Consider the following 26,664-nt stretch of genomic DNA (forward strand, 5'->3'; position numbering starts at 1 on the left):
ACTGGATCAGGTGGAGATAAAGGATGCAGGAAGAAAATATTATCTCACTGCTCTGCAAGTGCCAAGTGTGTGTGTGTGTTGTTCCACCCTGCAGCAACTTATTAATATCATTAACATCCAGTCCAGAAAAAGCCTGTTTGCTTCCTTTTACTTCATAATATTATTTAGTTTTGAATTGCATTAAGTTCTCATAGTACAAATTTGTTATCTAAACCAAATGTAACAAATAATGTGTGAATATTTCATACATGTTCATAGCTTTTCCAGATACATATGAAAAACACAATTTCCCTGCATTAAATCAGAGGACGGCTGGGTTCGATCCCCGGGTGGGGCAGTCCGGGTCCTTTCTGTGGAGTTTGCATGTTCCTCCGGGTGCTCCGGTTTCTTGTGAACTGATGAATCTTGTGTAATGAGTAACTACCGTTCCTGTCACGAATGTAACCAAAGTGTAAAACATGACGTTAAAATCCTAATAAACAAACAAACAAATCTGAGGACGGTGCACATCAGGTGACAAAGAGTGTTCAGTTTTCAGCACTGCTTTCAGTTTCTGATGCTTTTTCCACATCCATGCTCTCTCTGCCTCACTCTGCTACCTGAGCCGTCCATATATTAAATTTTCCGCAGTGAAGGGTTAAATCGATGTGCCCTTATGAAAGACTGGGTCAGCACTTATTTCCGCTTCACTAAATCATAAGCACATGGCTGCACTCTTTATTTTTGCCATTCTGCCCTTAGTTTGTCAGCCTTTCCCCTTTCAGCGGATGTGAAGCAACTTTAATCCTGGAGGCAGTTAAGAAAGAAAACAAAGTACACAGAATTAACCTAAATATGAGGCTACCGACTGAACGGCTGCTTTTTATCATAAGCTGCTTCCACAAAATTTCAGAAGCCTGGGTTTAATTCTCGAATTCTCCGGCCGAGCGGCCAGGGTCCTGAATCAGACTCACCGCAACCCTGACCAGGATAAAGCGGTGGTAAAACAGACAGTGAGTGAATAAATAAATAAAAAAGTATATTTGTCTTGTGTGCATGTGTGTGTGTGTGTGTGGACAGCTGCAGTCCACTGACCATGGGAATACCACCATCATAAATATTCAGAATCAGTCACTGGAAGAAACAGCTGCCAGAGAAAAGTCACATGCTCTAACAGTTGTTCAAGGCCACCGCATGAACCTTCTGCAGGAGCCACATCTCACATGATGTAAATTCTACCAATCGCTACATTAAAGCACCAAACTAGCACATTATCTAACAATTAAACACACCAAATAAAAAAAACCCAAAAAACGAGCAACCATAACCTCAAAGTGGAGCACGGACGACGCCATATAGGGTGCCAGGTGAGTCGGGGGCACTGGGTTGATCTTTTTGTCTCTTTTTTTTAAGGTGAAGATTAAACAAACTAAATCCATCTGAGAAAATTGAGAAAATAATGCTTTCTGTGTCACAGACTCTTTAAAACAAAATGACGAGAAGGTCCTGGGTTCGATTCCCAGGTTGAGTAGTCCAGGTTCTGTGTCTCTGTGGCTTTCTTCTAGAAGCTCCGGTTTCCGGAGACAATGTAAGTAAGTTGAATTGGAGATTTAACATTGAACTTGAACTGATGAATCGTGTGTAACCGTTATCTACCTGTTATATACGGTATGACGTTAAAATCCTAATAAATAAATGATTGTACACTATATTCTGTAAAGGTAAAGGTAACAGCATATCACATAAACATTGTACACACAATGGTAATACACCCTAGACAGGATGTCAGTCAATGGCAGGCCAACACTGGAGTATTAAAAAATTTAAATAAAAGTAGATTGACATTTAGCAGATTAGCTTTTTTTATCTAAAGCAACTTACAGTACTGTGATAATATATTGTCTAAGCAACTGAGGATTAAGGGCCTTGCTCAAGGGCCAAACAGTGACAATGGTGGGGCTTGAACCAGCAACATTTTCATTACTGGTCCAGTACCTTAACTGCTAGGCTATAACTGCCCTTAAAAACTTGTGCTGGGCATTCCTGCTTTGAGTCTAGTGTTTCCCAGTGGAACCAGACCCATCACGACCCTGACGTTTATCAAAAGTTTACTAACTGTATAAAATGCTCGTTTTCTTGGCATGTTTAGACTGAAAACATACATAGAATTTAATTACAGCATTAATAAAGTCACTGATCACTTTTTTCCTTTGTAGACTGGAAAGAATTAACGATGTTTGATGGGATGGAATTTTTATACTTAAGAAATGTGCTACAAACTTTTGCCACATGTATTTCAGCAGATTGTCCAGGTTCAATTACCAACATAAGCTTCCATTACCTTCCTCTGAAACATTTAATACAACTGATTTAACAAAAAGGTTTACACAAACATTACCAACATAAGCATGTAAGACAATAGCAGACAGATGAACAGAGCATCCTGGAGCTCTCTGCTGGCACCAGCACTTCCTCCGTACACTATCTTTTCTGGACATCTTTTTGTCAAGACAAAAAAATGTTCTGTAACAAGCCCCGCAGTCAGTTTCCAAACATTGTTTCTATGGTTAAAAAACCTTCCTCTTTAAACATCACAGGACATTTAGCGTGTTTTACCACAGGGAATAAAGACAAATCCCCATTTGGCTGAGCAGATGCTGCAGTGTCGAGCAACAACTGTCTGCGAAACCTGCCATTCCTCAGGAGATACAGAGATCACACGTGCATCATTTGTTCCCCACAAGAGCTAAACAATACCACAATGTTACATTCTAACCACAATAAAGCTGAGATCAATGATACGGAACGACATTCTGGTCATGTCCGAGAGAAAAACATTGTGTAGGCTGCAACATGGAAGGAAGAACTCCTGTGTTTCCTCCTGTGTTCCTCGATTCATTTTTATACTTGTGGTTTCTCGAAAACAGGAGCATATTTGACCCTGGGCTGTTGATGTGTGTTTGATCCTTAATGTTTTACCATACAGCGCTCTCCTTAGCAGGTGCTTGTGCTTTACAGCGAATCGAAATAAAATGGAATGCCTTTATTTGTCATATATACACATATGCATGTACAGTATCATGCTTTTTTCACACATCCCAACTTTTTTGGAAGCTAAAGCACATGGGCAGCAATCATATGGTGGAGCTGGAGATGAGAGGGTTAGATAGATCACTTCATTAATCCAAAAAAAAGGAAGTCAAGTTAAGGGCCTTGCTCAAAGACCCAACAGTGGCTGCAAACCCACAACCTTCCAGCAGGAAACCCAAGGCTCCACCCACCACTGTCCTATATTAAAGTCATGCACTACTTAACCACAAAACAGTGACACTATGCTGTTAAAGATTTTAAGCGAAGTTTGCCTGATTAACAAAGTGTTGTGATATTTCCTCACCATATTTTCAAACAGGTGACATTTTAGTTCATGCATGGCAGCAGCATTTAGCATCTACAGACTCTTAGTTGTTTATTAGTTTTTTAATTCATGACAGGACAGATAGTTACAGGTTACACATGATTCAACAGTTCAAGTTTAGTGTCAAACACCGTCTCCAATTATCTCCAATTCACCTAACTTGCATGTCTGTGGACTGTGGGAGGAAACCGGAGCTCCTGAGGAAACCCACGCAGACACGTGGAGAACATGCAAACTCTTTAAAAAAAATAAGCTATTTTAATGTCGACAAGGCAACATACATCATTTTTCTTCATAATGATCCAATTTAAAATGCAACAATTTTTTTTCTTTAACAAGGCCAGACTTGAATTTCAAAGAGTGTGAAATTAGAAAGTATTAACGTTACTGTTTGTTTAATCGGCACGCTCTTATCCAATTCCATTTTTTAGCTTTTTTTCATGATGGCCCAGTTATCAACACAACACGATCCAAATCTGATATGGAAACTTCTGTGTCATGCAAGCAATGCAGAAGGGAAGCAGATGGGATCCATTAATTAGCCAATGTATGTTTAAATAGAAAGGTATTTATTTGCGTGAGTGGCCAGAGGCCGGAATAAAAAAAAAAAAGAAAAGAAAAAACCAGAAAGAAGAAAAAGAAAAGTACAGGGGAGTCAAATCCAGCATTTTCACAAGCGAGGAGATATCAAGTTGCAACACAAAGTGGTTTCAGGGAATTATAAATAAATAAGGGTTAAAATGGGCAATCTGGAGCAGAGGAAAGCTCTTTTGTTTACGGGCTGCTCGAGAGACCTGAAATGGACCCTCCGAATAAATAAATACAACCGCTACAGGAAGTTCAGCTGCTTCCCCTTAGGTCCAGTTTAGTTTTATTAGCTACAGTCCTGCAGAGACACTAAACAATGAGTCGTGTTCCGCCTTCCTTTTCAACAACCTGCACATTCTGCACACCAGCACGGCTCCGCTACAGTCCATAAACAGCCTCTCACGTAAAAATCAAATCAATTCTTCACTATTAACGGCTCTACCCTGCCTCGGGATGGGGGTGGTGGGGTTAGGGGCTGTGATGATTTTTAATAGCTGTAATATTCAGCCTAATGACCGGTCGTGTAGCTTGTTCATTCGAGCGCATCCGCTCCAGCCTGGTGGTGAACATGGAAAGTATAGGAGAAGGAGGAGGACAGGTGTGTCGGTGTGCCAGTGTCGTCGGGTGGAGGGCACGGAGGGAACAGCTTGCTCTCAGCAGGGGTCCTACAGAAGGAGCAAGTGAAAAGCTATCCCCCCCTGCACCTCTTCTGCAGTGTCTACCTGACACCGTGCTCGGGAGGAGTGGAGCCCCGGCAGCATAGGAAATCAGGAGATCGAGACGAGAGCAAATATGCCATCTGGTGAAGGTTCTGATAGTAGTAAACTCAGCAAAGTTTAACATTTCAGCTAATAATAATGTCACATTTATAAATGCACAAGTCCCTCTCTCTCTCTCTCTCTAGAAAAAATTAACATCCCGACACGTTTTTACAAAAGCAGCAGTTTGCAAATTAGAATTATTTATGAAAATGAAATCTAAGAAATTTAAGTCCTTTGTTTTAATAATTAGATTCTAATGCAATTCAGTTATTACATGATTGCATGAGTCAGAGGTTCGTGCCTTTTTATCTCAATTGTGCCCATAATTTTGGCCTACAAACCAGCAGATGGTACCAAGCGCCAAAGTGTGAACAGAAACCTGGTACGAGTGGTTAGCATTAGTCCTTCATTTATTTGAATGGGATCGCTATATCTGTGTGTTGTCCTGTACAGGGTTAAGTCCTATCGAGCCCAGTGTTTTTCTACACCCAGTGTGAAGCTGTGACTATTGTAGTAATGAATCACTGTTTTAACATTACAAATTTGTATGTGTGAAATAAACCCCAAGTTTGTGTTTAGTTATCTTACAGATGTACAAACATGCTTGGCACTGTCTTTCTTAAACAAACAGGGATGTCCCTAAAAAGTCATGGTCTACGTGCATGCAGTCTCCAGCATTAATAGTGCAGATGTGCTAGTACCCATGTCATTCGTACTAACCCATACCATGAGAGACACTGTCTTAGACCTACCATTTTGCTCTTTGGCCCTTAAGAACACAGTCTTAACATCGAGCCCATGTGGTTAAATGCATTGGCTTAATGGTTTAATGCTGTGCTATCAGAAAAATTGAAGTTTGCAGTCATTCGGAGTTGGTTTCTGCTTTTGTCCTATATGCATTCTTAATCCTTTAATACTGTTATCTACTTTAGAAGGTGAAATAACTAAACATATTTAAACTGTTAGACTGTTGGGTTACACATTTTTCCAAGAAGTGAAAATGACAGTTGAAGCAAATGAGTCTTGCTTTATACCCGATCATGAGAGCATCACCTGTTACTTGTGCAAAGTTACAATACAGCTGTTTTTGTTTATGTTTGTTGCCTCTGTCCCAACCTTTTTGAAAGTCCTTGGAAGATGTAGATCTCTATTACGTTATATAAAGTCAGCCCTACCTTTCAAAAACACATGCAAACAAAATTTCATGTTGTATTATTACGAATAATTTCTACATGAATTACGGCACAGTTCCATCATGTTATCATGTCATTTTTATACTGTAGTACAAGGTCTGAGTCGCCAAAAAATGGGCTTTTTGGGAAACTTTATGTTACATCTTGAAAACCACAGTGGGACCAGATTAATTAATTAATTAAGTAAGTATATTTTGTTTTGTGTTTTTTTTTTTTATGCACTGTTTGTATTGCCTGGGTCACGGTAAAAAACATGGACAAAATGTGGGTCACTTGAAAAAAAAGTTAATAATGTTGTTTTTAAAGCTATGAAGTGACAACTAAGCAACTGGATTAGACAACAGAAAGTTCAGTATCTGTAGATGACAAGGGTGGCATGAAGATTAATAAATTTCCTCTAAGACATATTAGATTATCAAATATGACCTAAAATAAATGGAATTGTAGAAAATCTAAATGTCTCCTTTTGAGGCACAAGCTCTGAACAGCAAACGTATCAACATTATGCAGAAATTAGCACTAACCAGTCACTGAAAGGGGTAACCTAGGGTTTTCCAGATGGAACGGATGCGAGCACAGACTGTCATTTATAGGCTATTTAACCTCACCGGCTCCCATTTTATCCTTCCTTATTGTTTAGGGATTGTTTTCATCCATTTCCAGTGCTTCTCCCAGTATTTCCTCCCACCTGAATGAATCAGACTACAATTTTAAATGTATGGAGCAAGAGTTTCTTTCATGCTCGTTTCCCCCGTCTCTCTCTTTCCTCTCTACACAAGGACATCTAATCTGCTTCATTAATGCTCCCAGTCGACCATCAGGACCGCTCTCCTGCAGCCGGCTCACATTTCAGCCTTCCCTTCCCGTGCTGCACCTGTGCCAATACCTGTACCAGGCATGCACTTAACAACATCCAGATATAAGCTACTCCTCCAAACAGGTAAAAAGTTTCCACATGATGCCCACAAAAGGACAGTCGCAAAAGAAGGACAGACTGTACATCCAAAACCACGTCCTTTTATGGTATAATGCACTATTTTAGGCTGTGAATAAAAGCACAGAGGAACATACATTGCATAAATGAACTCCCAGAGTGTGCTTCAACAGATACAATTCAAATAATGGCCCTGTTCCAAATGCTGGCTTAAGCCTACACTGGGGGCCTGTGGTATGTGAGTCCTGAGAGACAGAACTGAGCATTTAGGGAGATTAGTCAAGACTTGATGATAAATATGTATAATTATGTATTGTGTTGGAATTGTGGACAGCACAGTGGTGCTGGTGGTTGTGTTGGTACTGCACGTATAGACACAGACTTAATCCCTTCCTCTATATACTCCCTTTGTGGAGTTTAATATATTCTCCTTAAGTCTGCATTGGTTCTGTGTGGTTATCTGGTTTATTTCCACTTTACACAAACATGCCAGCTGGTGAATTAGCTACTCTTATTTTACCCTAGGTGTGATTAAGTGTGTCACAGAGAGTGATGTCCTAAGATGGACCATCCTGTCCAGGATGTATTCCTGCCTTGTGCCCCAGTAGATATTTTTGGATAGACTGAGAACTAACTGTGACCCTGACTAAGTTGAAGTAGACAATTAAGATGAAGGAATAATACCTGTTTAATCACATCAGAAAATGTTATCTTACAGGCGCTCGGGTGGCGCAGTAGAGTATCACGCTAGCCCACCAGGGCTGAGATCCTGGTAAGATTGAATTACAGCGGTGTTATCGGCCGGCATGACTGGCATTGTCTCATGAGGGGATGGCCAAACCCAGGGTTCTGATGCCTTGTGCCTAGTGATTCTAAGTGAACCGAAAACAGTGACCCCAACCAGAATAAAATGGTTAATGAAAATGAAATGTAAAAAGTGCAATTTTAAAAATTGCTGCTCAACACCAGGTTATATATATAAGCCCAGTTAAATCAGCATTGTTTGTTTGTTTATTAGGATTTTAACGTCATGTTTTACACTTTGGTTACATTCATGACAAGAACGGTAGTTACTCATTACACAAGATTCATCAGTTCACAAGGTTATATCAAACACAGACATGGACAATTTAGTATCTCCAGGAAACCGGAGCACCCGGACTAAACCCACACAGACACGAGGAGAACATGCAAACTCCACACAGAAAGGACCCGGACCGCCCCACCTGGGGATCAATCCCTAGGACCTTCTTGTTGTGAGGCAACAGTGCTACCCACTTAGCCACCATGCCGCCCTAAATCAGCATAAATGAAGACTTTGCCAGGGGTTATAGGTGCATTGAGGGGGGTTATGACCAACCGTTTGAAGTTAAAAATCAAATTAAAAATGCCTTGCAGTCTTGTTCATTCACAAATGAGGAACACAAAACCACAAGTGTGCCATGTAGGTTTAAGTAGATTTGTCCTTGAAGGTACACCCACAAAGCACTTTTATCATTTGTAGAACATCAGGAATAAAGGAACAGTTCAAACACAAAGCGAGTTTGTCCAGTTTACTGCCACTTTCATCTCAAACTTTTAACTTGTACTTCCTTGCAGATATAAATTTGAGAAAGCTTGCACTTTGTTGCACGGTGAGTCATTGGATTTGAAATAAAGTGGTATTAATGGAAGTGGAGGAGCTTTGTGTTGCAGCGAAAGCCCACCCAGGCACTGAGGGATGGAAGCAATTAAGAGCTACATCGGCCCTGCACTGACTGCTGGAAGGCTTAGATCAGCGGTAGAGAGGATCCCGGCTGGCAGCACTGATTGCAGGAGGATGTCTCCACTTATACAGACAATAGGCTCACCTTCCTCAGACCATGCTGGAACTTTCAAACACTGGCCACCACCCAAGCAAGAAAATCTGTGATCACTACTATATGATCAACTGCATCTTTAAACATTCTTCAGCTGGACCCTGTGGATACAACAAAGATTCACTTAAAGAGGCCCAAAGATATTCGGGTGAATAATGTGCGGACACCTGCACACCATTTACATTCGTACTGGATCACCTTGCTGCACTGCTGGCTTTATTCAGCATACACGGTCCACGTCCTGTTTTTATATCGCTGTGTATGTCTAGTATTTATAGACATCTAAAGAAGCAAAATTCTAATTTATAAATACATGACACACATTACATTTACGGCACTTAGAAGATGCTTTTATCCAAAGCGTCTTGCAGTGCTGTGAGAGTATACTGTCTAAGCAATTGAGGGTTAAGGGCCTTGCTCAAGGGTCCAACAAGGGTAACCTGGCAGTGGTGGGGCTTAAACCAGCAACCTTCTGCTTACTAGTCCAGAACCTTAACCACTAGGCTACAACTGCCTACACACTGCTTATGCTCCGACAGTGTAAAAAAGGGCCAAAGTCATCGCTACTGTAATACAAGCAACAAATAAAGGGCTGCAACTGCAAATGAAGGCAGTTGTAACCTAGTGGTTAAGGTCCAAAGGTAGGTAAAGATTAGGTAAGAAAGCTGAAGTTCTCAGCTCACATCAATCACAATTCAAATTTAGTGATTGATTTGATTTCCAAACGATTAGCTTATGTGCTCCGTTCCCACAGCATATTCCAGCGATATCCCCTTTGCCCTCTAGCACTGCTCATGGCTACAGAAGGAGAGCGGCCGGACCCCATGCTAGGGCTTCCCTGCCAGCATCCTGAGCCACTAGGGTCCCAGAGGGCTGTGGATGTGTCAGGGCTACAGATGTGCTGCCAGCTTTGCCAGGGGTCACCTTGGAAAGGCATGTGACAGCTTGGCCCCTAGATACAGCTGGCTCTTCCTTTAATCTGCCCACAGAAGAGAGAACGAGCAAACAGGGGAGGCTACGGACATGACCCAGAATTTACAGCCCGAGTATCTATCACTCAACTGATTATGCCAGGTCTGATGAATCACTGTGGTGCTCTTTTAACCTCCTTAATCCTAAAATTGAGACTGTATCTATGTGAGGTGTGTAACTCTGCCGTTGTGTGTGGCAGCAGAGATTCTGGCCTCTGGTGATGCCCCCGCCAGCTGCTTAGCTCCCCCGGAGCGAGGGGTCAGCAGCTCCCCTGTTGCCAGCATGTGTAACATGGCGAGATGCTTCAAAGGGTCACGTCGTGCCCTTTGCCAGACAGGCATAAATAATGAGGTCTCACTGCTAAGCAGGCACTTCTCTGAATCAACCTAATTAGAAATAGGTGGGATGGGGTGAGAAGGGTAGGACAAACTTGGGCCTAAATGCAGCCTGTAAATTATGTGGCTACTAAACAAACATGGCATTTGCAAATCTGGGTTGTAACGTTAAGCAAAGACGTTTTTCTTTCTTCCATTTAAACAAGCTAGATTTTACCCTATGAGCAACAGAGATGTCTAAGAATATCTATAATTGGGCTTGGCCTGGCTGGAACATAAGGACGCCATTGGTCAATTATAAGTTGATCTTGTTCAGCTTTGATTTGCCCCTAAGAAATGTTACTTGTTGTCCATATTAACTCTGATTGTCAGTGTACAATAGCCACAATAATCAAAGATCAAGACATTTTAACAACATCGTCTTAAACAAAGCGTTTTTTGCAATATTTGGATAACAAAGACACCTATAATTAAGCAGTGCGGTTACATAAGTAAGCCAACCTGTTTCCTATCTGGCTATAACCCCTTCTCATATTTAATCTGTTTTGAAACATCTGTCAATACTGCGTCTCTCTTACATACTACACACACATAAATATTCTGCCATCTGTGTGCCCTTCTTTAGTGCCGCCCAACACATATCATTAATCATCTAAAAAATGATCATACCTAATCCTTTCCTCCATGTCAATGAATTAAGAGCCGATATTAATTTGTTTGCTGGGATCATTCACTCATTTGGTAATTGGTTTTTAAATCCCAGGCTAGCAAAGGGTGATTCTGACTGTGTAAAGTATAGAAACATCTGGCAGCAGAAAAATTAATTCAACTTTTTCATTATACCTGAATCGTGTAGAATAAAAATGTTCCTGTACAACAGTACTGCTAGTCATAGCTTACAGTACTGCTAGTTATGGCTTACAGTACTGCTAGTTATGGCTTACAGGCATACATACAGTGTATCACAAAAGTGAGTACACCCCTCACATTTCTGCAGATATTTAAGTATATCTTTTCATGGGACAACACTGACAAAATTACACTTTGACACAATGAAAAGTAGTCTGTGTGCAGCTTATATAACAGTGTAAATTTATTCTTCCCTCAAAATAACTCAATATACAGCCATTAATGTCTAAACCACCGGCAACAAAAGTGAGTACACCCCTTAGTGAAAGTTCCTGAAGTGTCAATATTTTGTGTGGCCACCATTATTTCCCAGAACTGCCTTAACTCTCCTGGGCATGGAGTTTACCAGAGCTTCACAGGTTGCCACTGGAATGCTTTTCCACTCCTCCATGACGACATCACGGAGCTGGTGGATATTCGAGACTTTGCGCTCCTCCACCTTCCGCTTGAGGATGCCCCAAAGATGTTCTATTGGGTTTAGGTCTGGAGACATGCTTGGCCAGTCCATCACCTTTACCCTCAGCCTCTTCAATAAAGCAGTGGTCGTCTTAGAGGTGTGTTTGGGGTCATTATCATGCTGGAACACTGCCCTGCGACCCAGTTTCCGGAGGGAGGGGATCATGCTCTGCTTCAGTATTTCACAGTACATATTGGAGTTCATGTGTCCCTCAATGAAATGTAACTCCCCAACACCTGCTGCACCCATGCAGCCCCAGACCATGGCATTCCCACCACCATGCTTGACTGTAGGCATGACACACTTATCTTTGTACTCCTCACCTGATTGCCGCCACACATGCTTGAGACCATCTGAACCAAACAAATGAATCTTGGTCTCATCAGACCATAGGACATGGTTCCAGTAATCCATGTCCTTTGTTGACATGTCTTCAGCAAACTGTTTGCGGGCTTTCTTGTGTAGAGACTTCAGAAGAGGCTTCCTTCTGGGGTGACAGCCATGCAGACCAATTTGATGTAGTGTGCGGCGTATGGTCTGAGCACTGACAGGCTGACCCCCCACCTTTTCAATCTCTGCAGCAATGCTGACAGCACTCCTGCGCCTATCTTTCAAAGACAGCAGTTGGATGTGACGCTGAGCACGTGCACTCAGCTTCTTTGGACGACCAACTGAGTGTCTGTTCTGAGTGGACCCTGCTCTTTTAAAACGCTGGATGATCTTGGCCACTGTGCTGCAGCTCAGTTTCAGGGTGTTGGCAATCTTCTTGTAGCCTTGGCCATCTTCATGTAGCGCAACAATTCGTCTTTTAAGATCCTCAGAGAGTTCTTTGCCATGAGGTGCCATGTTGGAACTTTCAGTGACCAGTATGAGAGAGTGTGAGAGCTGTACTACTAAATTGAACACAACTGCTCCCTATGCACACCTGAGACCTAGTAACACTAACAAATCACATGACATTTTGGAGGGAAAATGACAAGCAGTGCTCAATTTGGACATTTAGGGGTGTAGTCTCTTAGGGGTGTACTCACTTTTGTTGCCGGTGGTTTAGACATTAATGGCTGTATATTGAGTTATTTTGAGGGAAGAATAAATTTACACTGTTATATAAGCTGCACACAGACTACTTTTCATTGTGTCAAAGTGTAATTTTGTCAGTGTTGTCCCATGAAAAGATATACTTAAATATCTGCAGAAATGTGAGGGGTGTACTCACTTTTGTGATACACTGTACATACATAAAAGCACATGATTTTAGACAAAACAGAATTTGTCAGAGCAGTCGACCTTCTTCAGTAGCCCAGTTGTCCAATTTTGGTGAGACAAGAGTTAGAATGGGCACTTTTACTGGCCTGAGGTGACACAGCCCCATTGACAGAAAAGTTGGGACACTACGTATTAAAATAATCTGGCATTTGAGCCAAGTAGCCCTTCTGTTGGTCCGAGTCTTGGCCATACACCACCGGGTCTGCAGTCTGTAGTTTGTCTCCTCTCAGACCCATGTCAGTGTGTAGCTGGACAACAGCGTTTTTAACTTTCACCTTAAGGGAAAGTCTATGTTTATGTTACAGTCATGTGTCATGTCTGGTCCACTGTATTATAAAAATAAAAAAGTTTGTGCATCAGTTATTTTGGAGCAACATGATAAGTATGGCAGAGCTGAAAAGAAAACGATGAGTTAATAGCACTGGCCATCTTCCAGTGATAGAAGCAAACCCCACACCCACAAACACACACCACACATCCTCTACCTCCCCTTCACTGGCGACTGACACCTTTCTTGGCAGCATAGTGGCGGGTGGCTCAAGACCAAGAGGAGAGCTATTTGAGGAAGGGGGGGATCACTTCTTACCACCACCACCACCCCCCCAACATGCACACATATACACACACAGACAAACAGACTGTCACACACACACACACACACACACACACATTCACACAGACAAATACACTCCTCCAAATACCAGATGGTGTTTTTGTAATCTGTGTCAATTTCTTTTCACATCGATAAAAAAATCACAATTCTTATGGAACACACATTACGTGCACTGGCATACGAATCCGTACACCTCGTTTCAAACAGCCAATGTGTTCACAAAAAGATGAATATCAACTGAGACGCGACAGCCAACGCTTCACAAACAAACAAAAGATGATTGTAGCTCAGATTTGGAGAAAACAGTAAAAAACAAGGAAGATCCTGTGGTGATGTGTCCATAACTGTCTGAAGAAGCTGCCATTGATGGCCTGGTGCCATGGCATGTCACAAAACGATCTTAACATGACAGAAAGTGAAAAACAAAACAACATACATAAAAACTGTATTTATTTTATCTGGTGTGATTATGTTTTAAACGCAGAAACTAAATTACATGTTTGTCTTATGTGGCTACACATTTCTAAACCATAATGGCTCTATTACACAAGAATTAGGTGCAAAACGGAATGCATGGTAACACTGCCGCTAATGTTAGTGCTGCCCAGCTCCAAAGAGTGTCTGTGCAAAGTTTGGCATGTTCTCCAATGGTCTCTGAGGGTTTCTTTTAAGCACTACAGTTCACCTTTGGTTTTGTACAAGGATTTGTGTATGCACACAATTAATTGTATTATTATTTACCTGAATTATTTAGTTTCCCTAAAAGGACTTTAATCCTGTTATACCCCAAACTGCCCGTGTGTGTGTGTGTAATGCCCTGTGATGGACTAGCTCTCTGTTTAGGATGAAACTGATTAGTAAAATTATTGTATGTGCCCAGAAGACAGCCAGAAGTAAATACACTTTATAATGCACTACAGTTAACAGAATTTCATTATTACAGAATTCTACATTTTCCTGTTTCTCAGCCTTCTAACAGACCATTAGAGAGAGCACCATCACTTCTGTTGTCCCAAACAACACAAGCCTCGGAGAACGGCACCAGGCCGAGTCCAAAAGACCAGCTGTCTTGGCCAGTAGCCACGTTTCTCTGGGAAGAGAGATAGAGAAAGACCAGGGGAGTGAGAGAGACAGGACGACAGAGTTAGAGACTGGGTGAGGTGGGGGGGTGTCCCCTGCCGAGAGTGGCGTTCCTTACAAAGTGCCAGTAACAGAAAGGGGTCCTTTTCTCACATAGCAACCCCTGACCCACTCCAGACAGCAGGGATTTCACACGCATCCATTCCACACAATTGATCCCTTCATTCCACAGCACAGTCAGAGTACCGCTTGTTAAGCACATAGGAACACAGAAGCTGAAAGTGGAACCAAACCAAACAGAGAGACATTAAGGATCCTTCGAGATGAATCAAGCAGTGACCATCTTATTAAACCTACTGTTTACAGAGGAGATCATACCTGTTTCACAAAACTGGTACTTTTAAGCTTTGCATTTCTTAACAAAATAACTATGAACCTTGTAACACAATTTTAATGACTGACTGCTCTTGAATGGTTTTGGGTCAAATCAGTAGGCCAGCAATTAAATTTGGCATGTATGTTTAAGTTCTGCAACTTAAATAAAGAATTATTATAATAAAGAAGTCCCAGGTCCAGTTTTCTGGACTCCCCCTTGGCTGATGTTTTTCCTGGAGGTTTAGGTCAGACAACTGGGATGACAAATGCCTGAATCTGTGGTCATTAAACCAGGACCCAGTCCAACCAGGACCCAGTTCTAGCTTCATGGCAGGTGCAGATATTTATTCATGTTGATGGCATGTATCCCAACTAGTTTCCCAAGTCGTTTAAAAAATACAGCGCCTGCACCTTACCTTACATCAGATTTTTCTTTATTTTTATGCCAAACCCACTTTATTACATGCCAATAGCTACAGAATTTGTCCTGTCTATCTAATGAACCTGATACCAGTTAAAGATCCAAAAATGCCCAGCAAGCTCGAGGTGCTTCTGATTGCATTTGGATAAATAAAAATGCTTTTTGCTGCAGATGATGTTTAATTGTATATATAATGATACCATCTTTCACAAATCTTGAATCATCATCACTGGAGGAATTTTCACCCCCCCAGGCAGATTTGTTACAGTCAGTTTGTTCACACAATAAACTGTAAAAAGAACAGATAGTATAATAAATGAATAGTGCAAGAATGAACTAAATAGCCCCAAAAAATGACTATATATCACTATATATATGACGCAGAATGACTATATACCATATACTGCAGGAGTAATATACATACAGTATATATTAATGTACGTATATTAATCTGACACCTCTTCTTAAAGGTTATGATTTTTTTATTTGGGTAAAGGAGAGAAAGTAAATAGCTGAACAGCCAAGCCATTGAGAGATGCACAAGTCAGTTCGCTCTCAGTGCTGTTTCCAAGCCCAAATGAAATAAGGAGGGTTGCTCCTGTGCCAAATCAGGTCTGTAGACCGGAATGATTTTGAACCCTAAAATATGGGAGCAGCCGAGAGAAAAACAATTTATTACGTAAGGTTTATTGCAAGCATTTTAAAGACAAATAGACTTTTCTAAAACATGTATGTTGGTTGTAAAAATATTCCGATCAGTTGCACTGTAGTGCACAACAAAATGCAAAACCGATTGAATAAAAGGTATAAAAGTTTGTGGTTAATAACTTAAATGAACTGCAGATTTCATCTTCCTCACTTCCTCTATTTTTAACACAGAACTTGGTCCAAATCAGATCCCACATTTTTTCTTGTTCTCAAGCCAACAGCACAATCATGTGCCAAGTGACTGATTTACAGAATGTTTAAACTCATCGATATTCTCCTAAAGTATGAAAAATCTTAACATTAATTGCTACAGCTACACAAGACGTAACCGACGTGAAATCTGTAGCCTGTAGAACATATGCTGGACGTACAAGTTTTTTCTTTGCCTCTCTGTGCAGATATACATCACAACACAAAAGAGACAAAGACACCCTCAGGCTTTACTTTCTCCCCAAAATAGTCCACATATGAACGGATATTACAGCCTGTGGTTCAGAAGTTTTTTTAGAAAGTAAAAAAAAAAAAAAAACCTATAGGCTGGAAATCTGAGAATATTTATACAGTATGAGGATTTTTTCTTTAAAACTAAAAAAAATCACACAAAATGTTTTATGTATCATAACGTGTGTATGAGCAGAATGAAGGAAGATGTCATATTACCATGAGCTGTTGTATCTAAAAGTAAAAAAGAAAGTATGATTATAAATAATAAATAAAAATAGTTAATAAATAATAGAGTATATTTAGTGTTTATATGTAGTGTATAGTGCACAATGTTAAATACAGAATGCCATTATGTTTAAACTCATATTTTGAGCATGTGTGGTTAATTGAGATTTATTCTGTTTACCTGTTTGTTTAAAATTTCAAAAATAACTTTTACAATATTGCTGCACCTAAAACATTATCATTATTTACTGTAGTGCTTTATTTTTTACCTTAAAATAGCCACATTTCACCTTCTGTTTATTTTTCATCAACTACTTTATCCTGGTCAGGTTTCCAGGGAGTCCAGTTGATTCAAAACAAGGTGCCAAACCCATCACAGGACTTCGGCCATTGCCCACACATAGCCAATCAATGTGCTGGGATAATAGTCCGTTGTGCCACTCAAGCATCTCCTTCTGATTATGCATTATGTTTGCACTGATAGTATAAAATTATAAAGAACATAACAATAAAAAAATGTAAAATAGTAGTTTAAGGACGCCAGTCCATTGCAGGGCCTCAACAATCATGTCTGTATGTAGATACCAACCAGCTGATAGCACCACTATGGATTTGAATCCTGTGGGCCAATGTAACAGACTGCTGTGCCAATCATATGTCCACTTCTGTTAACAGTAATGTTTGCACTCGTAATATAAACTTCTAGTGTACATACCATTGCAAAATATTTAAATTCTAAATAGTTCAAGTGAAATTCAAATGCATTTAAAATTATAATAATGCTAAATGCTCGCATTAGCCATGACACCAGACTATAAAGCAGAAACCTAAAAGCACCACATTCACTTAACCTTAACTAACTGGCTAAATAATCTTATAAAATTTGTGTCTGCAAACTTGTATAAAATACTCTTAAAAATCCTAAAAAGATTCCTTCATTATAATTTAAATGATTTACACGATTTCTGGATACCCTGAAATGTGTGATTGCTTATTTGATTACGATTTCAGTTATTTAAAGTGATAATAGTCTCTCTTGGACTTATAATTAAAGCTCACTGTCCAAATAAGGGAGGCATCCGTTTTGTGGTAAACACATGCTGTGTTAAACTGTGGTGCATGTGTGCTAAGGGGGTAGAATTTCTGTAGAGCAAAACACTGACCCTTGTTATCTGGCACTGATATGACTGATATCTGCATCGCTGCTCTAAATTCAAATATGAACCATTAGCTGTTAGAGAATTTTACTTACATTTTAACAGACTGAACTGACCAACACTGACTGAACAATGCCTAATTTTCCAGTTTTTAGTTTATTTAAATAATCATTAACATCCCCACTGTCCAGCATTTTGAAATAATCATACAAGGTGCTTGAAAAATCACACTGAAATAATGAGAAATAATTGCATCTGCCACATAATCTCACCAGTTTATTAATTTTATTGTATTTTTTTCTGAAAAGTGAATCTGATCGTGTGTAACTGAGGCACTAGTAGTTTTGTGTACTAGACACTTGTTCATGAAACTGGTATTTCATGAAGTTTGATGCTGTTTCTCTTAACGGATACAGACTAAACAGAAATGACCTGGTTTTTTTTTAACTCATTTATAGAAGCATAAAGTCTGCCGTGCACTTTTAAAAGCTCCATCATCCGCTGATTTTAGTTCACCAGGTGAGACACTCAGAGCATATAATGCAGTCAGTATAAGACATTATTATCTGTGTGTTCAGCACTTCCACACTGAATATAAACCCTGCTGTAGACTTTTTACTTTTCCCTCTGAGTGCCCGGGGCTGTACGTCCTATAGCACAGACACCAAGAGGGAGCAAACGGGGCTCAGGAAGTTCAAGCAGACAATTTTAATCCTCCAATTTCCTCCTCTCTAATCATTTCTCCCTTAGTCCATGGCGAAAGCCAAATTAGAAACATCTTCCACTACAAGACTCTAAAACACACTGGAACGGCATGAGGCTGCCGGCAGTGACATGACGGAGGGGGAACCACAGTTCTGCCATATGACGACCATACTGGCATTCATGAATGTTTGAACTCTGTTTTTTAATGATGGAAGTTTCACCACTTAAATACAGAACGTGTTCTTAATTAGCAAGTGTTAAAATGTCTTTCAAAAATAAATATTGCTCATGGGCAATTCCTAAATTAAGATTTTGACATATGAACTTACGCTGACTTGCAAAGTGTCTTATTAAAGGCAAGTGCTTCATATCAATACGTAAACACTCATGTTGGTAATTAATATTTTACAGTCATTTGGCAGTGTATTAAAAATGCACATTGCTTGAAGTTCACACGTATAAGTGCTAATAAAGTTCCATCAGTTCCAAAACCTCTCCAGTAGCTCCGTCAGTGTTGTACTACCACAGTGTTTAGTTCTTTAGTTTGATTCTATGTACTTACTTTAGTTGTGTTTGTATTAGTCTCTATTTTTTGCTTGTTTAACTACTGGAGTCCAATCATTTCTCTCTGGATAAATTAAGTATCTATCTATCTATCTATCTATCTATCTATCTATCTATCTATCTATCTATCTATCTATCTATCCATCTATCCATCTATCTATCTATCTATCTATCTATCTATCTATCTATCTATCTATCTATCCATCTATCCATCTATCCATCTATCTATCTATCTATCTATCTATCTATCTATCCATCTATCCATCTATCCATCTATCCATCTATCTATCCATCTATCCATCTATCCATCTATCTATCTATCTATCTATCCATCTATCATTATGCAACTGACATCTAAACTCATTTGCAAAATTTTGCAATACATGCACATGCTTAACGCCAACTAGACAATATACGTATTGTGTCATGTTAATATAGACAAGTAATTTTCACTAACCACTAACCATCCTGATCAAGGACATGGTGGGTTATGGATATCATATGAATAAGGTATTTGGTGACAAATTAATTCCCCTTTCCTCTATTTTTTTTACATACAATATTGATTCTTTTCATTGTTTAATACTTTAAACATTTGGTTCCAGAATGATCTTTACAGTGAAAATTTTATGCAAAAGTATGTTTGGACATCTCTGGTGTCAAATTTCATGTTTTGTTTATTTCTAAATAAACAAACTTTGCACATTTAATGTATACATAACTGCTACATTTAACATATTGTATAAAAATAATATATCCAGGTTTTGGTGAAAAAACAAACATTTGGTGTTTGACTAAATCTATATAAAATAGAGTAATATTCATTCTGAATTACACACAGAGATTACATTCAGCATTTACTCTTTGTTTAGATTTTGCAGAATAAATGAAGTGAATGCTATTAGCAACATACTAAGCATTTAGCAGCTATTTATTCTTTACTTAATCTGATATACTACACAGATAATACAGTTCACAGTTAATCTACAGTTATCTTGTTCGGCACTTGTCCCAATCTGTTCACTGCATGTTAAACTACAGTATATGCATATTAAATTATCATTAATGCGATCTGAAATATTTTAAAATATTAAAAACATAACTGAGGAAAACTTGCCATTATCAATGTGTTGTCTAAAATGTCACAACATGCAGAAATTACAAACTTTTTTGCATGAATAAATGTACTTACAAACAACCTACTTAACCTAAAAATAAATAATAAACAAATAATACAAAATAAAAATATGTTTTTGGTGACTATTTCACAGTATATTTATTTTTTGGTAGGGTTTATATTCACACCTAATTATTTAATTGATTATTTGAATGGTTAGTTACAATATGCCTCTTTGCCATAAATGACCAGTCAAAACTATATTTCAATAAATCACGAACAAACAGTAGAAACTTAAATTAAAGCCAATTTCTCAAGTGAGAATAATCCATCGCAATGTACACAATAAATATTTTGCAGTAAGTAATTTCTTCTTGCTAATTCAGACTCAAGTAAGCATTTAGCAGGTCTCAGCACAGTGAAAAGACAATGCTGTAAACTACAATGTAAAAGAAAATGAGGAACTTCTGAAGTAAAGATACAGTTAAATGCAAAAGCCTTAAAATCAAATGTTGTTAAATACAAACTTAATTGGCAAATATAAAGTGATGTCACAGGTTTATATTTTTATTGGAATTGCTCATACTGGAAATAGCAGCAATTAATGTTTTGTTTTATTTATTTATTTCATTTTTATTTATTAATTTTCCACAAATGCTTTTATCAATCAATTACTAATAAAATAAGTTTGAACTCAATGTTTAATAAAATAAATGAGCAACCTAAAACCATGTACAAGATTAATTATTTAGATTAAATAATTTATATACACTGATAGGGAGTTTTATGGACATATGAATAAATATGAATGTTTCACTGCTTTTTAAATTACAAGGATATTAAAATGTATCCAGAGAAAACTAGCACACCCCACACTGCTGCTCATTTTCTAAGTCTTGTTGTCTTGTTGGTGCTGGATGCAAGATTGTGACTGAAGTATATTAATCGTCAGAGCATTTATTCTGAATCTTACACACAAATGATGTAAAGTCCTTGACACTCACACATTTGCCTCTTTTAAAGTCAATGTCACATGCAGACGAAAAAAACGGAACCAGTTTGATGAATAAAATCTCATTAACCTCTCAGGTGGTGACGGTGGATCCCATCATATATGTGATTTAACGTGCGTTTAAATAAACAGCAGTAACATCGTAAACGCCACCATCATCACCTCAATAACTCAAATCTCAATAAGATCTGGGGAAACAACGACGGTTCATCACAACAGCTAAATTAGACCAAGCTAACTAGTCTTTAAAGTAAAGGTAACTTATTATGATCAAGATTTGAGTGTAATCAGCTAGAGACCCTGGTTGACACTGATACACTGACTGATCACCTCAATTCTCAGAGGTAACAAAATAAACTTCAGACTTTCACTGGCTATTTAGCTAATAAATAATACCTTAATAAAAGAGCTACATTTATTCATACACGGCGAGTGCATAAATATGCAAATCTGATCAGCTTTAGAGGTTTACACTTTCAGGCATAATTAAAAGTGTCTTTGTGTAAAATCAAAGACTTTCAGCTTGTCTGGGATATTTCAGTGATCATTGTTGGGGTAAACAGAGACAGTTACTGTCAAAAGTTGATTAAACCCTGCAGTTGAAAAATTAACAGATGCCAAAAACAACTGTTGTAAATAAATAAATAAATATGTTATGATAAATTATCAAATCTTGTATTATATACAATTATGTAATACAGAATGATATAAAGGCAGAAAGACAAATGTTCTACTCTGATGTAAAATTATAAATGTAATTTATTTCAATATTTACATTTAATTATTTATTTATTACAGAATCAAGAATTACACTTTGACAATCCGTAATTATTCTATTAGGACTGGACAAGCTTACTGAGTGTAAATCTGCACATATAAAGTGTTTAGTAAATCTGTCATTTTAAAACTGAAATTAGTAAAAATATCTTACTTAATTATAACAATTTAATATAATATTTTAAAAAGAGATGAATTTCTACAATTTTACTATATTATTAGAACATTATAATAAGGCAGTAATATGCAGAAATGTATTTACACCATGTATCTATATCATACACATCACTATAAACATCTACAACACACAATTAGTGACATTAAAACATTTTTAATATTTTAATAATTTTACTGTACAGCAACAATACTGTTAGTTTTGCAAATAATCTTTGGTCTCTATTATTATCTAAATCACAATGTATTCAGTATTCTAACTGATTTCTGCTGATAATTTGCCTTCTAACAGCTTAAATCTTCGTGTATATAGGCAATCATCTGACATTTTCCTGTATTTATTATATGAAAGTGAAAACACTTTTTCTGATTCCAGCTCACAAGTTTACATTCCCACGCTGCCAGAAAGAGTCTGTGGAGCCAGCGCGAGCCACAATGGAGCATTTCTGCACATCAACACTCCTGCTTCAAAACTTTTCTAAAGACCCCGAAACACCAGAGTGAAAGATTGTCTGTTGCTGATCTAGATAATCTAAAAGTTTTCCCAAACAGAACTAAAATGAAAATCCTCCTGCAGACGCTCTCCCACAGAGATCCACAGATTCGGCAGGGAGTCTGTGCGAACAGACGAGGAGCAGGGAAAGAGCGGGTGCCCTGGATCAGACGGGATCAGCAGGGGGAAAAGAGAATGTGAGTGAGGGAGTCTTCAACGTTTATACCCCTTTGTGTGAGGAATAATAAAGCTATTGTTTCCTGTCATCTTTTAATTAGAGCTGAAACACTGGCTTTCCAAAACAGTGCTGTAGCTGGCAATAATAAAAGTACTGGTTAAGATCATTAAAACTAAGATGACGGATCGTCCCTCGTGAACAGAGGATGTCTGGCATTACAAGCCACTTTTAACCATCCTGACCACAAAAGACCATTGTATAATCCGACCCTTACTGATCTCGCCGCAAAATCTGCTAAACACTTTGTGCCCCTCTGCTCCTTTCACCTCTCGCCAATTCGGCTGAAATGACAGGGATGTCAAAGGTTGTCTGGCTCCACTGCTCACAACATACGAGTTAATCTGCCCGATGCGTCCCACAGCACTTTTTTTTCTTCCTATTTGTGCTTTAATTGGAGACGCGGAGTGGCACAGCCGAGAAGTAGCGCCCCACCGCATGTTCACGCGCCACTCTGATGGACCACGCTGATCGACCATGCAGCAGACTAGCTCAGTGTAAACAACTGAGGATTGCAGGCTGGTGCCGGATTCCTGCTCATTTGAAGTCATATTGAGTGGAACTTTCTCCATCAAGAGGAACAAACAACGGAGCTGCATGCTTATGTCAACCGACTGGTAAAAAAGTGGATAAACAAAGCTGTCACTTGTGGACAAAAGTGACCAACATAACTAAAATCTTCAGCGTGATCTGGATTTTCTACATTTCAGCGAGGGACATACACAGACAGACTTCATGTTCCGGTTTCGTCAGCCATCTCCAACTCACCGGACGATGACAGGAACATTAAAGACAACACAAACGATGAGGACCAAAAAGATGAGGACCAACAAAACAACATTATGTGGACACAATGCAAGCAAACACAAACACAAAAACTCATCACAGGCAACCGAATGCAGAGCAGAAGAAAGGAATTTCCACCAACAAAGCTGCATTTGTGTAAATGGGAGGGAAGTTCAAGGTTTTTTTTTTTTTTACTTAAAAAAGTGAGTAAAAGATGAAAAAAAAGCTTCAGCTCCTGCCAACTTACCATCCACCAAGTCCTGGCCGAGATGTCGTAGCAGAGCTGCCATTTGATGGAGCCGTCTGAGGTTTTAGCTGCCATTATGCTGTCAGCAAGCTTCATCTGATGTTAGTGCGCTCACCGGAGATAAGACACCTAATTGAGAAAACATTTGCACTGGCATGTTGGGCAACATGTAGTCTGCTCTGTACCATATGGAATCATGGGTAAAAAAAAAAAACCCTGACAATGAACCAATCTCGCGCAGACCCCGTGGCAAGGTGAGCGGCAGTCATCTGCTCACCAAAAAAATAACACCAGCATGATGAGCCCTTTTTTCCACATCAGTGAGTGCCTCAAGTCCTCTGTCATATTTCCTCCTTAAATAGGGCTCTTCTTTATCAGTATCATCATCATCATCTTTATCATCACCGTGACCACTTTTAAGCCGACTTGTGTCTGCACAAGTTCCTCTTTTTCCCCTACTTTTAACTTTTCGGAGGAGTGGAGAGATTTAATAGGACAGAGTCAGGTAGAGGGAGTGAGGGCAGCCGACTAAAATGCCACAGGCTATTAGCCTGAAATTTCTGCTGGACAGATGGAACTGCTTAAACGCTATCATGCGATGTTTAGTTTTGTTCTCTTCATGCTCTTTTTCAGCCAACAGTTTATTTTTAACAACTTTACTTGGTTAATAATGATCAAGTAATACAAATGCACAGAAAGCAATGGATATTTACTGCTGGACATGTTCAGGCTTTTTCTTTCAGAGGTTTTAACAATGGACATGCTGAGAATGGATAAGTGTTAAACCATTTTTCTTTTTTACTTTGTAAGGTTAAACAATGTAAGTGACAGATTCACTTTTCACTTTGAAAATGGTTCCCTCAATTTTTTATTCTTTTTTTTTGATAATGAATAATTCCAGGTAGAACTACTTTTAATTTAAGTATAGAATGTTTTGTTATCAGTACTATAAATGTAGTACATGTATATATATTTATAATTCTTAAACCCTTTATTTTTTATGTAGTGGCATTAATCCCCTCCTCAATTAAAAATATATAAAATTGAATACAGTATATTTTTTCTATCTATTTGGTTTGTTTTTGTTTTACTATTAATACCCTAAAGATATATAAATAATCATATATAACCATACACATTTCAGAACACTTGGAAGTTTGAAATTTCATGTATTAAACCTTTTAGGTTTTTAGTATTTTTTGTAATTTTCATCTTTTTTACAGACATTAATTTTAAATAAAATATTACAACTCAATTTTATACAAAAGTTTTAAAGTTTATTACATTAAGTTACAGACAATAAGACAGACAATTTTGTTCCCAGAAAATGTCAGACATACCCCTAAACTTTTTTTCTTTCTTATTTACACTTATCCACAGGTGATACAAAATATATTAATTCCCAGACAGTTTTCAACCCGAGATTTCACATACAGTATTTTGCAAGCTTCATGACAGAGCAATGTAGTTTACAGATGTTTACAGTTTTGTATATGTGAAACATGTAAACCTTCTCTTTTGTACATGATACATGACAACTCTATTGGCTCGAGTACAGCAGCATTTGCGATGCCTTATTTTAATACCCTTAACCTGCCTTTGTAGTGAGATTATATATACACTGGAAGAGTTTTCTCTCACCACGCTAAGCTATCAGCTGATTTTTTATTTTGTTTTTATTTAGATTAGATGACGTTTTAGAGAAGATTTTAAAGTTTTAAGCATTAGTTATTGATGTCAAACTTACACCTGTAAACCTAAACGTTGCTGTTTTTAAAAACAAATCATCCTTCTCAGTAGAAGTACTGCACAGACATTAAGCAGGAGATTATGAATGCTGTGGTTCAGTGCAGCTCAGGTTGCCAAGTAAGGGGAATACCTGAGCATCAAACAGTTCTCCTATTGTGACTGGGTCTAAGGAATGTGATTTGCACCGAGATACAGAAGGACCTGTTTTCTGAGATGCTTAAGAGGGCAGAGGCAGGACACAGGTATCCCATATCAAAAAGTCACAGCGCAACTAGGACAGACAGAGTTCAGAATACGCAAATCCAGTAGAAACGTTCATAGATTTGAATCTAGTTTTGGACAGAAGTCTAACAGTTTATACACTGAGCTGGCAGTTTATTAGGTTATAGGCAAAAATATAATATGAGAAATATAATAAGTTGATATGTTATCAAAACTATTATGAGTTTAATCATCACCTTCATTAACTTTCTGCTAAGGATTTAGTATGTTCTCTGTGTCCACATATGTTTTCATGGCTTTTTCCCCACTTTCCAAAACATGTTCAAAACATGTACCACTGGGGACAATTAACTGAAAGGTTGAGAGTTCGAATCCCAGCTCTGCCATGCTTCCACTGCTGGGCCCTTGAGCAAGACCCTTAACCCTCTCTGCTCCAGGGGCGCCGTACAATGGCTGACCCTGCGCTCTGACCCTAGCTTCCAAATAAGCTGGGATATGTGAAGAAAGAATTTCTTTGTACTGTACATCTGTATATGTATATATGACAAATAAAGGCATTCTATTCTATTCTATTCTATTCTATTCTATTCTAAAAGGTAGGACTGCCTCTAACTTGCCCCTAGGTGTGAGTGAGTGAGTAAGCCTGGTCAGAATAAAGTTAATTAATAAATGAATTATTATTTAAACATCAAAATTTGCTTTTATATCTTCATTAAAATGTAAAAAGAATGTTAGGATTTTTCACAGTATGCAATTTATAACGTAACAAAGCTATTATATTTAAATGACTGCAATAATTATATTTTTGTGCAATTGTTAAAACCTCGGGGATGATTCCAATATTTACAGATATGAACAAAGAAGAAATGTGTCTAATGGCTAGGTTTTTATT

The 26,664-nt window shown here is 38.5% G+C and overlaps 1 protein-coding gene across 3 annotated transcripts in view; it reads right to left on the reverse strand.

Moving 5' to 3' along the window:
* Window positions 1-26,664, reverse strand: part of nfia (nuclear factor I/A) — a 224,705-nt gene that overhangs the window by 196,254 nt on the left and 1,787 nt on the right. For all 3 annotated transcript variants that reach the window (XM_063013138.1, XM_063013137.1, XM_063013136.1), the window contains exon 3: window positions 23,802-23,930. In XM_063013138.1, the coding sequence (XP_062869208.1) occupies window positions 23,802-23,897 (96 nt within the window). In that variant the 5' untranslated portion in view covers window positions 23,898-23,930. The remainder of the gene's footprint in view (window positions 1-23,801; window positions 23,931-26,664) is intronic.

Source organism: Trichomycterus rosablanca, chromosome 17 (assembly GCF_030014385.1).
Source record: "Trichomycterus rosablanca isolate fTriRos1 chromosome 17, fTriRos1.hap1, whole genome shotgun sequence".
NCBI lineage: Eukaryota > Metazoa > Chordata > Actinopteri > Siluriformes > Trichomycteridae > Trichomycterus > Trichomycterus rosablanca.